General features: G+C 44.4%; 1 protein-coding gene across 1 annotated transcript in view; it reads right to left on the bottom strand.

Moving 5' to 3' along the window:
* Positions 1-13,755, bottom strand: part of CRABP2 (cellular retinoic acid binding protein 2) — a 55,110-nt gene that overhangs the window by 13,120 nt on the left and 28,235 nt on the right. The window contains exon 2 of the mRNA XM_040332172.1: positions 5,099-5,277. Within this exon, the coding sequence (XP_040188106.1) occupies positions 5,099-5,277 (179 nt within the window). The remainder of the gene's footprint in view (positions 1-5,098; positions 5,278-13,755) is intronic.

Here is a 13,755-nt window from a genome sequence, read left to right as displayed (position 1 = left end):
CAGTATTCTAGGCCGGACTTTATTCTTCCATTTTGTCCGCAGTGGATTGAAGGAAGACGTAGGCAAACGTTGAATATAGTGGTTTGGGTGTCAAACTTTTAGTATATGTGTTGCCAAAACGTTTCTTTGTTGGGGGAGTGGGGAAGGGTTAAAACCTAATTTTAACAGGGAGTGCAAGGAATTCTCTACAAAGATCTGAGGATATTCTGGCAACCGCACACCATTCCGAGGTAAAAGATCACCAAATAACAGCAGCCTCAGCTCGCTCCATTCAAACAATGCACCCAACCTGTTTCGTCCCGCCCCTGGGGCTTAATAATGGAGTTGGGGGTGTCCTGGTGGCCAAAAACCGCTCTGTGTAGTCAATGACAAGGCCTCCAAACCTGCAACCACTTTCAGAGTCTTCATAAGTTGTATCATAGCAACACTAGGGGGTGAAGAAGGGGTTAAGTGTGTCCTAGGGAGTGATTCTAAGTGTGTGGGGGCGTGGCTTACTTTGACACAACAGAGATCACTGCTTCCGATTAAGGGGGCAGACGATCACTGTCCTGTCACTAGGCAGAACAGGGAGATGCCTTTTTTACAAGGTATCAACTTTGAAGACCCTGAAGGTTGTTCGAAAAGCACTCTGTGTAGTAAATGGCAAGACCTCCAAACCTCCAACAACCTTTAGGGTCTTCATAGTTTGTCCGTTGCTATCCTACCACTTATGAAGACCCTGAAAGTGGTTGCAGGTTTGGAGGCCTTGTCATTGACTACACAGAGCGCTTTTTGACCACCAGGACACCCCCAACTCCACGATTAGGTTCCAAGGGTGGGACGAAACAGGTTGGGTGCATGGTTTGAATGGAGGCTGCTTTCATTTGGTGATCTTTTGCCTTGGAATAGTGTGCGGTTGCCAAATAATCCTCATATCTTTATAGATATTTCCTCGCACTCCCTGTACGACTTCCGTATGCGTTTTCTTTGCTGCACGAGGTTGCGGGGACGGGGGCACTTTAAAAAAAAAATTCTTATTTATTTCATTTATTTTTATAATTTTACATCAAAAATTTATCACTTTTATTGATGTCACAAGGAATATATAACGTAAACACCCCTGGTGACAGTAATAGGTGGTGACAGGTACTCTTTATGGAGGGATCGGGGGTCTAAAAGACCCCAAATCCCTCCTTTGCACTTTAAAGTATTCAGATCGCCGAAAACGGCAATTGTGAATACTGTGGGGTAGATTCAGGTAGAATGGCGCTTCTTAGTGCGGGCGTAACGTATCCTATTTACGCTACGTCCCTGCAACTTTTACAGGCACGTGCCGTATTCTTAAAAAAAATCAGGCTTGACCTGACGTGATTGACGTTTTTCCCGAACGGTGCATGCGCCGTCCGTGGAATTTCCCAGTGTGCATTGCTCCGCAAGGACGTCATTGGATTCGACGTAAACGTAAATGACATCCAGCCCCATTCACGGACGACTAACGCAAACGACGTAACTTTTAAAAATTCGACGCGGGAACGACGGCCATACTTTTTAGGGACGGCGCATGCGCAGTTCGTTCGGCGCGGGGATGCGCTTCATTTAAATGAAACACGCCCCCTACCGCCGAATTTGAATTCCGCTGGGTGATTTACGCTACGCCGCCGCAACTTTACAGGCAAGTGCTTTGTGAATAAAGCACTTGCCTGAAAAACTTGCGGCGGTGTAACGTAAATCAAATATGTTACGCCCGCCCTGAAATACGCCCATCTACGTGAATCTGGCCCAATACGTTTTCCCATTTTTTTGTGGTAAAATTAGGTGCCTCGTCTTATATTCGGGTCGGCTTATACTCGAGTATATACGGTAAGTGGTTTTTAGCCGCATCGGTTGTTATCCCTGGAAGGCCAACCGCTCTAAAAAACGATAGCCTACAGCTGCGGGCATCATCTCGGTATAACCCCTTAAAGCCGAGGCCGCATATATGCATACGCTTGGCACGAAGGGGTTAATAAAAAAAGGTAGATAGAAACATCTTGGAAAAGGTAGTAATGGAAAATCCAAAGTCTTATTGTTGTCTCCCGAACAGGAGACTCAGCCTTCCAATGGGTACACCTGTTCTGGTGATAACTGTCTAAGACGGAATATTCTTTCAATGTGGGGAAATTCATACTCACTTCCTGTTTGTCCCCAGAACAGGAAGTGAAAGAAATGTACCTACTAATAGGGAATAAACCACTGCTCACTCTATCCAAAACCTAAAAAAAAAAAAAAAAATTGGCTGTAGATACGCTTTTGAGTTCCCTGTAATTAGTCGCTACACAGTCCATTATTCCAAACGAAGCTTGAATTTTTCCAAAGGAGACACCATCGCCCTTCTCCAGTTTCAAAAAAATAAAGGACCCCGAATGGCTTCCTTGAACAGCCTTGCAGCCAAAAATCACTTGTACGCTCACTGAGCTTATGTATTTCGTCGGGCACAGTCTCAAGCCGGTGCCGAATTTCATCATGGCAAGGTTTCAACATAACCTCACTTTACCCAACCACAAATTGCTTCATCCGGAACCTTCCCGTACAAGTGCTGAAGCTGGCGTTTGATAAATATCCCATCAGGTCCCGAGGAAAACCCCAAATGCACGGTAGACGAGGGGACACGAGAGGCGTGAAGATTTAAATTTCCGCTTTCTCATACCTTTGCAGAAGGAAACCGTTTAATGCTTCTAAACCGCAAAGGCTAGCAGATCGCTGGAGAGGCCCCAAACGAAGGAACCGAGATGGAGGTGAACCGTGTAAACCGACACGTGTTAAATAAATAGCGCTATGAGTCATTAGCCTAGACGGGGAAGTCGAATGAGCTTTTTTTTTTTTTCTTGCTCGTCACTTGTCTTTTAATACGTCGCGAGATCTTCCAGCACGCCATAAAACACGATCGGATTTGGTAGATGAATTAGCAGTTTGGGGATGGCAGGGAAAACTTTTGCTCCTAAAACAGAAAATCTTTTTTTTTATTTTTTATTTTATTTCTTTCTCCTTTTTTTTTCGCTGACAACAATGAGCGCTGTGTTTCGAGCACCTGCCTTTCGAGCGTCCCGAGTCGTTATTTTATGGGTAGGCTTCTGACACTCGCAGGCAAATATGAGCATTGGGATTAAATGGCATATGGTCGGTCATAAAAACAACTCGTCTTTTGGAAAAATCTCACATGTCTATATAAAAAAAAAAGGATTTTAACAACTTTTGAAAATTTAGGATGGTGCAAAGCATGATGGGGAATCAAGGTGCTTCCTGGGATTAAATATCAATTTCTTCCAAATTGCACAATTTCTAGTAAAGGCAAGGACATCAGCCAATCGGATGATCAGATTTATTTTCCCAAGACGCACTTTTTTATGAATGACAATGGGTGTGTTTCCCCCGAAAATAAGACTGGGTCCATAGGTGTGCGCAGCCTATTGCATTAGTGCGTGCACCCCAAAGCTCAAACACACAAATATACTGTATATATATATATATATATATATATATATATATATATAAATGTTACGTAATAGTAATTTGTAACAACCAACGCATTTCGGCATAGCACTCCCCTTCATCAGGGCTAAAAACCAAATCATGTAGGCATGTTGGTTGTAAAAGCCTTTATCATTATCTGTTTTCTTTTAGGCCAGAATGTGAGACCTACATACATGCTACACCTTCTTACATCAGTCTGCACCTCTTCTTTAAATTCTCTGGGCTATGGTTCTTTGAAAGGCCTCTCACACAGCCAGTTAGGGCCTTTGTGTTATATACTATGTTATGTAGAATAATCACACTATGGTGTCATTCATTTACTATACATATGTCAGCCACTGAACATTAACCCATTTGTTGTATTTTCCTGCAAATGACCACTCTTCCAGCCAGTATATAAGCTAGGAGGTGCCTGGCACACGGCGGTCAAACTCAAAACCAATGCTTGTCTCCGGTGCTGTCACTAGCCTAAGAGACAACTGGCCTGTAGGGGGCCCCTGTGCTCTCAGCCTGCACCTAAACACCGGAGATTCATGCTAAATGCCCAGTGTGCATGGAGTCTAATACAGACCAGCTGATTTGAGAATAGTCCTACCAAAGTACAAACGCCCTTCTGCCCAGTCTTATTGACCAATAATGGGTCTCTCAGAAGAAGCAGAGTGGGCGTCTGCAGAACGTTTTTCAGGGGGGGGCATAATTTTAAGGTCACCCATGCTCTGACGCTTTTCAACAATGTCATTGTCACATTATCATGGTCAGAGACTGCAGACGTAGTACAGGAGATGGTCAGAGACTGTGGACATGGTACAGGAGACAGTCAGAGACTGCATACATGTGGGGGTGACAGAGAGTGATAGAGGAAGGTGACAGAGAGAAACAGAGAGGGGGTGACAGAGAGAGAGAAGGGGGTGAGAAAGACCAAGGGGTGACAGAGAGAGCGAGGGGGTGACAGAGAGGGGTGATGGAGGTGAGAGAAGGGGCCAGAGAGAGAGGCAGCTGGCAAGACCCATTTTCATTCTGGGTGAGGACAGGAGGAGCTCTGTTTCTTCCATCGGATCTATGATGTGACATGGAGCGGTCCCTGGTTGCTTGCATTTCCTGCCCGTCCTAGTTCTGTGAACCCTGGTTAGTCTGTCCTCCAGGCCTGGGAGCAGGGAGGAGGTTTTAGGAGTCATGGGGTTCCAGGCTCTGGGAGGCACCTGCTGTTCCCGGCGTCTTGCTGCTCTCCTTTCCCGTAGCCTCCGTCTCCTGAGCTGCTCACACTGTTTAGACCGGGTGATGTCATCCACCCCCATGAGGCCTTCGCTGTCCCACTCCTCGCACCAACTGTCACGGCCCTGCTAAACTGTGTACAGGTGCGAGCAGGGCCAGTGCTAGGATAAGGACCGAGTGGGGAACCCTGATCTGATCCCTGAGTCCGGGGGGGGGGCACTTGCCCCCCCCCCTACCCGCGGACGCCCATGTGGGCAACCTTTGGTGTGGTATGAATTTGAGCTGGACATAGACGCACAAGGACGGTCCACTCTGTACGCACAAACCTACTGACTACCATGGTGACCCAGGTACTTTTTTCTTCTGTTGAAACAATAGTCCTAGTGTAGATCTTTACCTTGCATGGACGACCATCTACAGTCTGTTCTTCAAACTCCTCCCCTATTGTGAAGTTAATTTCGGTGGTTCGGACGGTGGTGTATGTCTTAATGTAGAACGTCTCGTCCTTCTGCTTTATCTCCACTGCCGGTTTCGAGGCGGCGGCTACCGCGATCTTCCTGAGCATCACATTGACTCCTAGAAATGCAAAGGAGAAAGAATGAGTTAAAATTACATTGGTATGACAATGCTGAACATAGACTATCACACTTTCAAGACACAACAGGAAATGTGAGGAGATCCCTCCAAAGTGAAGGAAATACCCTCTTAAGCCTCGTACACACGGCCGAGGAACTCAACGGGCGAAACACATCGTTTTGCTCGTCGAGTTCCTTGTTAGGCTGTCAAGGAACTCGACAAGCCAATTTTCTCCATTCCCGTCAAGGAAATAGAGAACATGCTCTCTTTTTGGCTCGTTGAGTTTGTCGACAGTTTCCTCGACGAAAATGTACACACGACCGGTTTCCTCTGCAAAAAAATATCTCCCAGCATGTTTCCTGCTGGTTTTTGCCGAGAAACTTGGTCGTGTGTACGAGGCCTAAGACAGTTGTCACTGGAACCAAACTTAACCTCTATTCCCATTCTTGTGACAACTAGGAATGAGCTTGGGTTTGGCCTGAACCTGAAAAAAGAAAGGTGTCGGTGCCTGCATAGTTAGCCAGGGTGTGCTTCGTCCACTATTTGCACATACACAAATGGGCAAAAATTATAGTGACATCATTGACCTGATATGGCTACATGGTCATATTTGGTTAGTATCATTGACCTAATATGACCATGTGCCCATATTAGGTCAGTGATGTCACAAGCATCTCCTTACAACATGACCATGTCCACATGATCATATTAGGTCAATGATCCCCGTATTAATATGACCGTGGCCACGTGGTCATATTAGGTCAATGATGTCACAAGCGTCTCCTCACCACATGACCATGGCCACATGGTCATATTTGGTCAATGATGCCACAAGCATCTCCTCTCCACATGACCATGTCCACATGGTCATATTAGGTCAACAATGTCACAGGCATCTCCTAACCACATCACTATGGCCACATGGTCATATTAGGTCAATGATCCCCACGTGGTTATACAAACTAGTTACATAGTTGGATGCTGGATGACAATGGATGCTGGACCCTGGGATCCCTGTAGCCTCACCCAACACATAGTGCCACTGGTAGGCTTCACTATCCTAATGCCACCTTGGGATCCAATGCGGTCCCCCTCCCTCCTTGGTTCATCATCATGGACACTCCCTGCGGAGGTTACATGTGGCTTTACACACATGTCCCAGTTTGGACTACCAGTCCTGGGGCCCCCTACACGTAACACATTCTTTTGTATTCAAGGTCCATCCATACATATGCGTGCCCCCTGGCACCCACCTCACTCGCCTGTGGGGTTTTCTAGACATGCTTCTGATGAAGCGGCTGAAGCCGCGAAACTAGTCAAGATGATTGTCATGACTCTCAACCCACTGTTCTTCTCCCCTTTTTGTGGATTACTATACTGGTGTTGTGTTGGTCGTTATTTTTATTTTTTGTACCCCCTGTTGTGTCTGTTGTGTCTCTCACCAAACTTTTACTTAACACGCAGTGACATGAGATTAGCAAAAGCAGCCCCAAGGGTGGCGCCAGTGGAACCGAACTTCCCCTTTATAGTGCCGGCGTACGTGTTGTACGTCACCGCGTTTGAGAACGACGAGATTTTGTCTTGACAGTGTGTACACAAAGAAAGCTTGACAAGATTCTTGACAAGCCTGACAAGAACCTCGTCGAGGAAAACAATGTTTCTTTTACGACCAGATTCTCGGTCGTGTGTACGAGGCCTCAGTCTGACTTTCTCCATTGGAAATTCCGATCGTGTGTACGGGGATTAAAGCTGACCATATAGCCAGTAGAATTTTGGTAAAATGTTCTAATAGTTGGTGGTCAAATTGATGATCGTTTTCGAAGGAAGGAGAAGGATGGAAAATTTCCTGAATGAAATACTAATTGGGAATGTAATGCACATGTGTATCACATGGAATTTGAGACATTGGCAAGGGCAATTGAACCAATTCTTTTAAGTTTTCTTACAAAATTTGCCAAGTCCATAATGGTTCTATCAAATCCTTCGACAAGCGATTTTCCTGAATTTCTGTACAAGTGAACTTCTACTAGTGTAGGGAAAACACCAGGGCTTTTTTTCAGCTGGATGGCGGGGGAACGCAGTTCTGGCACCTCCTGAAAAAAGGCCTCGTACACACGATAGGTTAACCAGAGGACAACAGTCTGATGGACCGTTTTCATCAGTCCAAACCGATCGTGTGTAGGCCCCATAGGTTATTTAACCTTAGGTTAAAAAAAAGCCAACTTGCTTTAAAATGAACCGATGGATTCCTAACCGATGGGAAAAAAACGATCGTTAGTAGGCACGACCATCGGTTAAAAATCCACGCATGCTCAGAATCAAGTCGACGCATGCTTGGAAGCATTGAACTTCGTTTTTTTCAGCACGTCGTTGTGTTTTACGTCACCGCGTTCTGACACGATCGTTTTTTTAACTGATGGTGTGTAGGCACGACGTACCATCAGTCAACTTCATCGGTTAACCTAGGACAACGGTCCTTCAGACCGTTCTCATCGGATGGACTGATCGTGTGTACGAGGCTTAACTGTATGTAATGGCAAGGGGTGCTCGGGTGTGCTACAGGGTATTGATGCTCACTGCTGGGGATGTATTTTTGAAGGGGGGTCTGTTGTTGCTGAGGAGGTCTATTGTTTCTAGTGGGGGGGGGGCTATTGATGCTGGGGGGGTCCGTTGTTGCTGAAAGAGATCTACTGTTGGGGGAGGGTTCTATTGTTGATGGCTGCCAGAGAGTCTATTAATGCTGGCTGTGCAGAGATCTGTTAATGCTGCCGGAAGTCTATTGTTGCTGGGGGGGGGGGGATTTTGTTGTGGGGTGGTCCATTGTTGTTAGGTGGATCTATCGTTGCTGGTTTCAGGCGATCTATTTTACAGATTTTCTTGATATCAATACCAAATTCCATACAAATTACTTAGCAGTACAAAATTATACTTGGTTCTATATAGCTAGATTCAGGTACAATGGAGCAAACTTGCGGCGGCGTAGCTTAGCGTGTTTAGGCTACGCCGCCGTAAGTCAGCTAGGCAAGTACATGATTCACAATGTACTTGCCTGCTATCTTACGGCGGCGTAGCCTAAAGCGGGCGGGCGTAAGGGCGCCTAATTCAAATGTGTTTGAGGGGGGGTGTTTTATGTCAATGAGGCTTGACCTCACGTTTTTTACGTTTTTTCGAACTGCGCATGCGCCGGGCACCTACATTTCCCAGTGTGCATTGCAGCTAAGTACGCCGCACAGGCCTATTGATTTTGACGTGGACGTAAACGACGTAAATCCCGATTCACGGACGACTTACGCAAACGACGTAAAAAATTCAAATTTCGACGCGGGAAAGGCGGCCACACTTGACATTACTATTCCAATAGGGCCTAGCTCTAACTTTACGCGGCCTATCTCTTCCACAAACGGCGTAAAAGTACTGCGTCGGCTGGGCGTACGTTCGTGAATCGGTGTATCTCCTCATTTACATATTCTACGCCCACCGCAATGGAAGCGCCACCTAGCGGCCATCCAAAATATTGCAATCTAAGATAGGACGGCGCAAGCCGTCGTATCCTAGATATGTTTAAGCGTATCTCTGTTTGAGCATACGCTTAAACATAAGTCGGCGTAGATTCTGAGTTAGGCCGGCTTATCTACTGATAAGTCGGCCTAACTCTTACTGAATCTACCTAATATTGTCTAAAAGGGGCGGTACTGGGAGGTGGGTAGGGGGCGGAGAAAAAGGGTGACTCGGAAAGAGGGTAATTCCTGCACCTATTGTCTGAGAAAAAAAGCACTGGATAACACTATACATAAATATGAAATGAATATATTTTGAGGCAATTTGTATAAATTATTATAACAGTTGTGGTGGGCCTCAGCTGTGGAAGACGATTGTGGTCAGGCTTTTGGGGTCACAAAATGTCATCGCGCCAGTCGTCTGGTGGAGGCGTCAGAACACAGATGCTGTTCCTCAGACAGCGAGTTCCATTCCCATTTGTCACTGGCTTTTCTGTCATCGCGCTGAGGGAACCTTACACCATTTACCATGACGGACTCATTCCTGTGACCTCCTCACAGCTGCCTGCAATTAGACTGCGCTCTTCCTGATCACCTCCGACCATTTAATTTGCGGAGGCTGATGGGCTTACTTAAAGGAACACTCCATCAAACACAAGTGTTTTTTATTTTAATATGACTTGGGGGAGGGGGGGGGGCAAGAGTTGACCTGCTCATTTTATTCTTGGCATTCATCTTGTATCATAATTTTTTTTTCCAGAAAAGTCTTAGGTCGCAAAAAGGTTCGTAAAGAGTTCCCCCCGGTCTGAACTCTGACCACTTTTGTATTCTGAATGGGAGTCTAAAGAGTACAGATGTCATGTGACAAGAGGGTAACGTTAACCGATTGCCGATTGCCTCCTGTACTTATACGTTAGCAGAATGGCACGGCTGCCCAAACAACGTACCTGTACGTTGCTTTGAATTTCGCGCCCTGCCGCAAGCTCCGTGACCGTGCCCGCTGGACCAGCGGACTCGATGTCCACCGGTGTCCCGCGATCGTGTCACGGAGCTGCAGAATGGGGAGATGCCTATGTAAACAAGGCATTTCCCTGTTCTGCCTAGTGACAGGACACCGATCTACTGCTCCCTGTCATCGGGAGCAGTGATCAATGTCGGGTCACTGGTAGCCCATCCCCCCACAGTTAGAATCACTCCCTAGGACACACTTTACCCCTTCCTCGCCCCCTAGTGGTTAACCCCTTCCCTGCCAGTATCATTTACGCAGTAATCAGTGCATTTTTTTATAGCACTGATCGCTGTATAAATGACAATGGTCCCAAAATAGCGTCAAATGTGTCCGATGTGTCCGCCATAACGATAAGGCAGGGGTCTCCAACCCCCGGGCCGTAGCCCATTTGCAGCCGTGCCGTGAAGGCTGCACTTTCGGAGGTTCGGCAGGAGCGGGCGAGCAGAGAGATGACATCACCTCTTGTGGCCCGCCCCGCGTCACAGCTGTTCCGCCCACACAGCCGGCCGGGAACACAACACTGTCTGAGGTGTGTGAGAGCAGAGAGATGATGTCATCTCTCACCGCCCGTCATGCCCCACCACCATCCAGTCCTCACAGCCGGCGCGATCACTACACTGAGGTGCGGTGGCCGAGAAATGAAATATCTCACTGCCCGACCCCCATTGCCGCATGTTTTTTTACAATCCTTTTATCTTGGCATTGCTGATATCCTGCAGTCCTGAACGTCCCCACCTAACAAGTGACAGTCCCCACCTGGCAAGTGACAGTCCCCACCTGGCAAGTGACAGTCCCCACCTGGCAAGTGACAGTCCCCACCTGGCAAGTGACAGTCCACACTTGGCAAGTGACAGTCCACATCTGGCAAGTGACAGTCCCCACCTGGCAAGTGACAGTCCCCACCTGGCAAGTGACAGTCCCCACCTGGCAAGTGACAGTCCACATCTGGCAAGTGACAAGCTACATCTGATGGCAAGTGACGTGGCAAGTGACACACTCGGGGTTCCCACTGATTCTGCTTTACGGTGAGTTGAACTATTTCTATTTTATTACAATGTAATAATAGAAATTATGCGTTTCAATCATCCTGACACCATAACAACCATGGTGCTGTGATGATTGAAGCGCCAACACCAGCCATTTACCCAACAAAACGCCCGCAAAAAAAAAACGCCCTGACGTGGCAAGTAAGAGACAACATTGAGCAGCTCTTGGCCAAAGCAACAATAACCATTACCATAACTGGAATTTTCAATGAACCAGAACGTTTCGCTCTCAGACGGCGTGCTAGGGGGAAGAGGTGACAGTGACACGCAGTAGGAGGTGATGATGGCACTAAAGTGCACCTGCATTCCTCCTGTCAGCCTCCAGCATACCTTGATCATTCAACCTTCGAAAGAAAATCTCAGGGTATTTCTGCAAAAAAAATAACTGACATAGCTGTGTCACCTGGAGTCAGCGCACTTGATGAATGGGCAAGGGGCGAGGTGAAGATATCATTTTGCAGAAAAACAAATTGTTTTACTGTTCCATGCCAAAAAATATCATTTGTACAAACTCTGTATGTCAACACCATATTACTAAAGACCCGCCATAGATAGGAGACAAGCTTGGAAACTCTTGTGTAACTACAGAAAGAAAAGAAAGAAGAAAAGAAAGAAAAAGAAAGAAAGAAAGAAAGAAAGAAAGAAAGAAAGAAAGAAAGAAAGAGAAAGAAAATAAAGAAGAAAAGAAATAAAGAAGAAAAGAAAGAAAGAAATAAAGAAGAAAAGACAGAAAGTAAGAAAGAAGACAATAAATAAAGTAAGAAAAAAAGAAGAAAGAAAGAAGAGCAAGAAAGAAAGAAAGACAGAAAGAAATAAAGAAGAAAATTAAAATTAAAGAAAGAAGAAAGAAAGAAGAAAAGAAAAAAATGAAAACAATTATAAAGGAGAAAATAAATAAAGTAAGAAAGAAGAAAATAAAGAAAGAGAGAAAGAAAAGAATAAAATACAAAAAGAAAGAAAAGAAAGCAAGAAGAGAAAGAAACTAAGAAAGAAAGAAGAAAAGAAAAAAAATAGAAATGAAAGAAAGAAAGAAAGAAAGAAAGAAGAAAAGAAAGAAAGGATGACAAGAAAGAAAGAAAAAAACAAAAGAGAAAATAAATAAAGTAAGAAAGGAAAGAAAGAAAGAAAGAAAGAAAGAAAGAAAGAAAGAAAGAAAGAAAGAAAGAAAGAAGGAAATAGAAAAAGAAAGAAAAGAAAGAAAGATGTTTGTGTTATTTGTTGTTTTTGAAGAGTAGAGGATACAAAAGAAGTGAAAGACTGGAAAAGAAAGGAATAGAAAGGAAGAGAAGGGAACAGGAAAGGAGAGGAAAGAAAATAAGAAGAAGAAGAAAAAAAAAGATGGGAAGAGAAGAGAAAGGAAGAAGAGAGGATAAAAGTGAAAATATGGGAAGAGAAAAAAAAGAAATGGGAGAGGAGAGACGAGGAGGAAATAAAAAAGATGTGAAAAGATTGGAAGGGAAAAGGAGAGGATTCAAAAAAAGGAGTGAAAGACTGGAAAAGAAAGGAGAGAAGAGAATAAAAAAGAAGCAAAAAGAAAGAAAGGGATGAGGAGAGGATAAAAAAGAAGTGAAAAGATAGGAAGAGAAGAGGAGAGGAGAGAAAAGAAGTGAAAGATTACAAAAGAAAGGAAGAGAAGGGAAGGGAAGAGGAAAAGAGAGGAAAGAGGAGAAGAAAAAAAAGAAGAAAAAAAAACTGGAAGAGAAGAGAAATGAAGAGTAGAGAAAAAACGCGAAAATGTGGGAAGAGAAGAGAAAGAAGGGGGAGAGGAGAGAAGAGGAGCAAATAAAAAAAGATGTTAAAAGATTGGAGAGGAAAGAAGTGAAAAGATGAAGAGAAAGGAAGGAAAGAGGAAAGGAAAGAATAAAAAAAAAAGCACAAAGAAGGGAAGAGGAGAGAATAAATAGAGGAGAGAAGCGGAGAGGATAAAATAAAAGTGAAAAGATGGGAAGAGAGGAGAAAGGAAGGGGAAAGGAGAAGAGAGGAATGAATGGAAAAGAAGTAAAAAGTTGGAAGTAGAAGAGGAGAGGAGAAGAGAGAGGAGGATAAAAAAGTAGCTAAAAGAAGGGAAGGAAAGGGGAGAGGATGAAAAAAGAAGAAAAAGAAGCCAAAAGAAGGTAAGGGAAAAAGAAGCTAAAAGAAGGGAAGGGAAGAGGAGAGGATGGAAAAAGAAGCCAAAAGAAGGTAAGGAAAAAAGAATCTAAAAGAAGGAGGGGAAGAAGTGAAAAGATGGGAAGAGAAGAGGAGAGGAGAGGAGAGGAGAGAAAAGAATAAAAAAGAAGCGAAAAGAAAGGAAGGGGAGAGGAGAGGATACAAAATAAGTAAAAAGATGGGAAGAGAAGAGGAGAGGAGAGAAGAGAAAGAAGGGGAAGAGGAGAGGAAATAATAAAAAAAAATGCAAAAGAAGGGGAAGGGAGAGGAGAGGATAAAATAAAAGTAAAAAGATGGGAAGAGAAGAGAAAAGAAGGGGAGATGGGAAAAGAGGAACAAATGAAAAGAGAAGAGGAGAGGGAAGAGGAAAGAAGAGAATAAAAAAGAAGCAAAAATAATGGAAGTGTAGGGAAGGGGAGAGTAGAGGAGAGGAGAGAATAAAAAAGAAGCAAAAAATATGGGAAGGGAAGAGGAAGAGAAAGAGGAGGAGAGAGGATGCACAGACAAATATGGCTGAAAGGGAAAAAAGATAGACAGATGACTAATAAATAAAAATGAGTCAGAGAAAGAACAAAAGAGAAGAGATATACTTGGACAGACAGATATAATAAAGAAATAAATATGGATACAAGAATAGATGGATGACAGATAGATAGATAGATAGATAGATACATAAATAAATAGATAGATAGATAGATAGATAGATAGATAGGACAAGATAGATAGATAGATAGATAGATAGATAGATAGATAGATAGATAGATAGATAGATAGATAG

The sequence above is a fragment of the Rana temporaria genome, chromosome 13 (genome assembly GCF_905171775.1).
Source record: "Rana temporaria chromosome 13, aRanTem1.1, whole genome shotgun sequence".
NCBI classification, from domain to species: domain Eukaryota; kingdom Metazoa; phylum Chordata; class Amphibia; order Anura; family Ranidae; genus Rana; species Rana temporaria.
The sequence above is the reverse complement of the archived record's forward strand: the minus strand, read 5'-3'. Positions and strand labels throughout refer to the sequence as shown.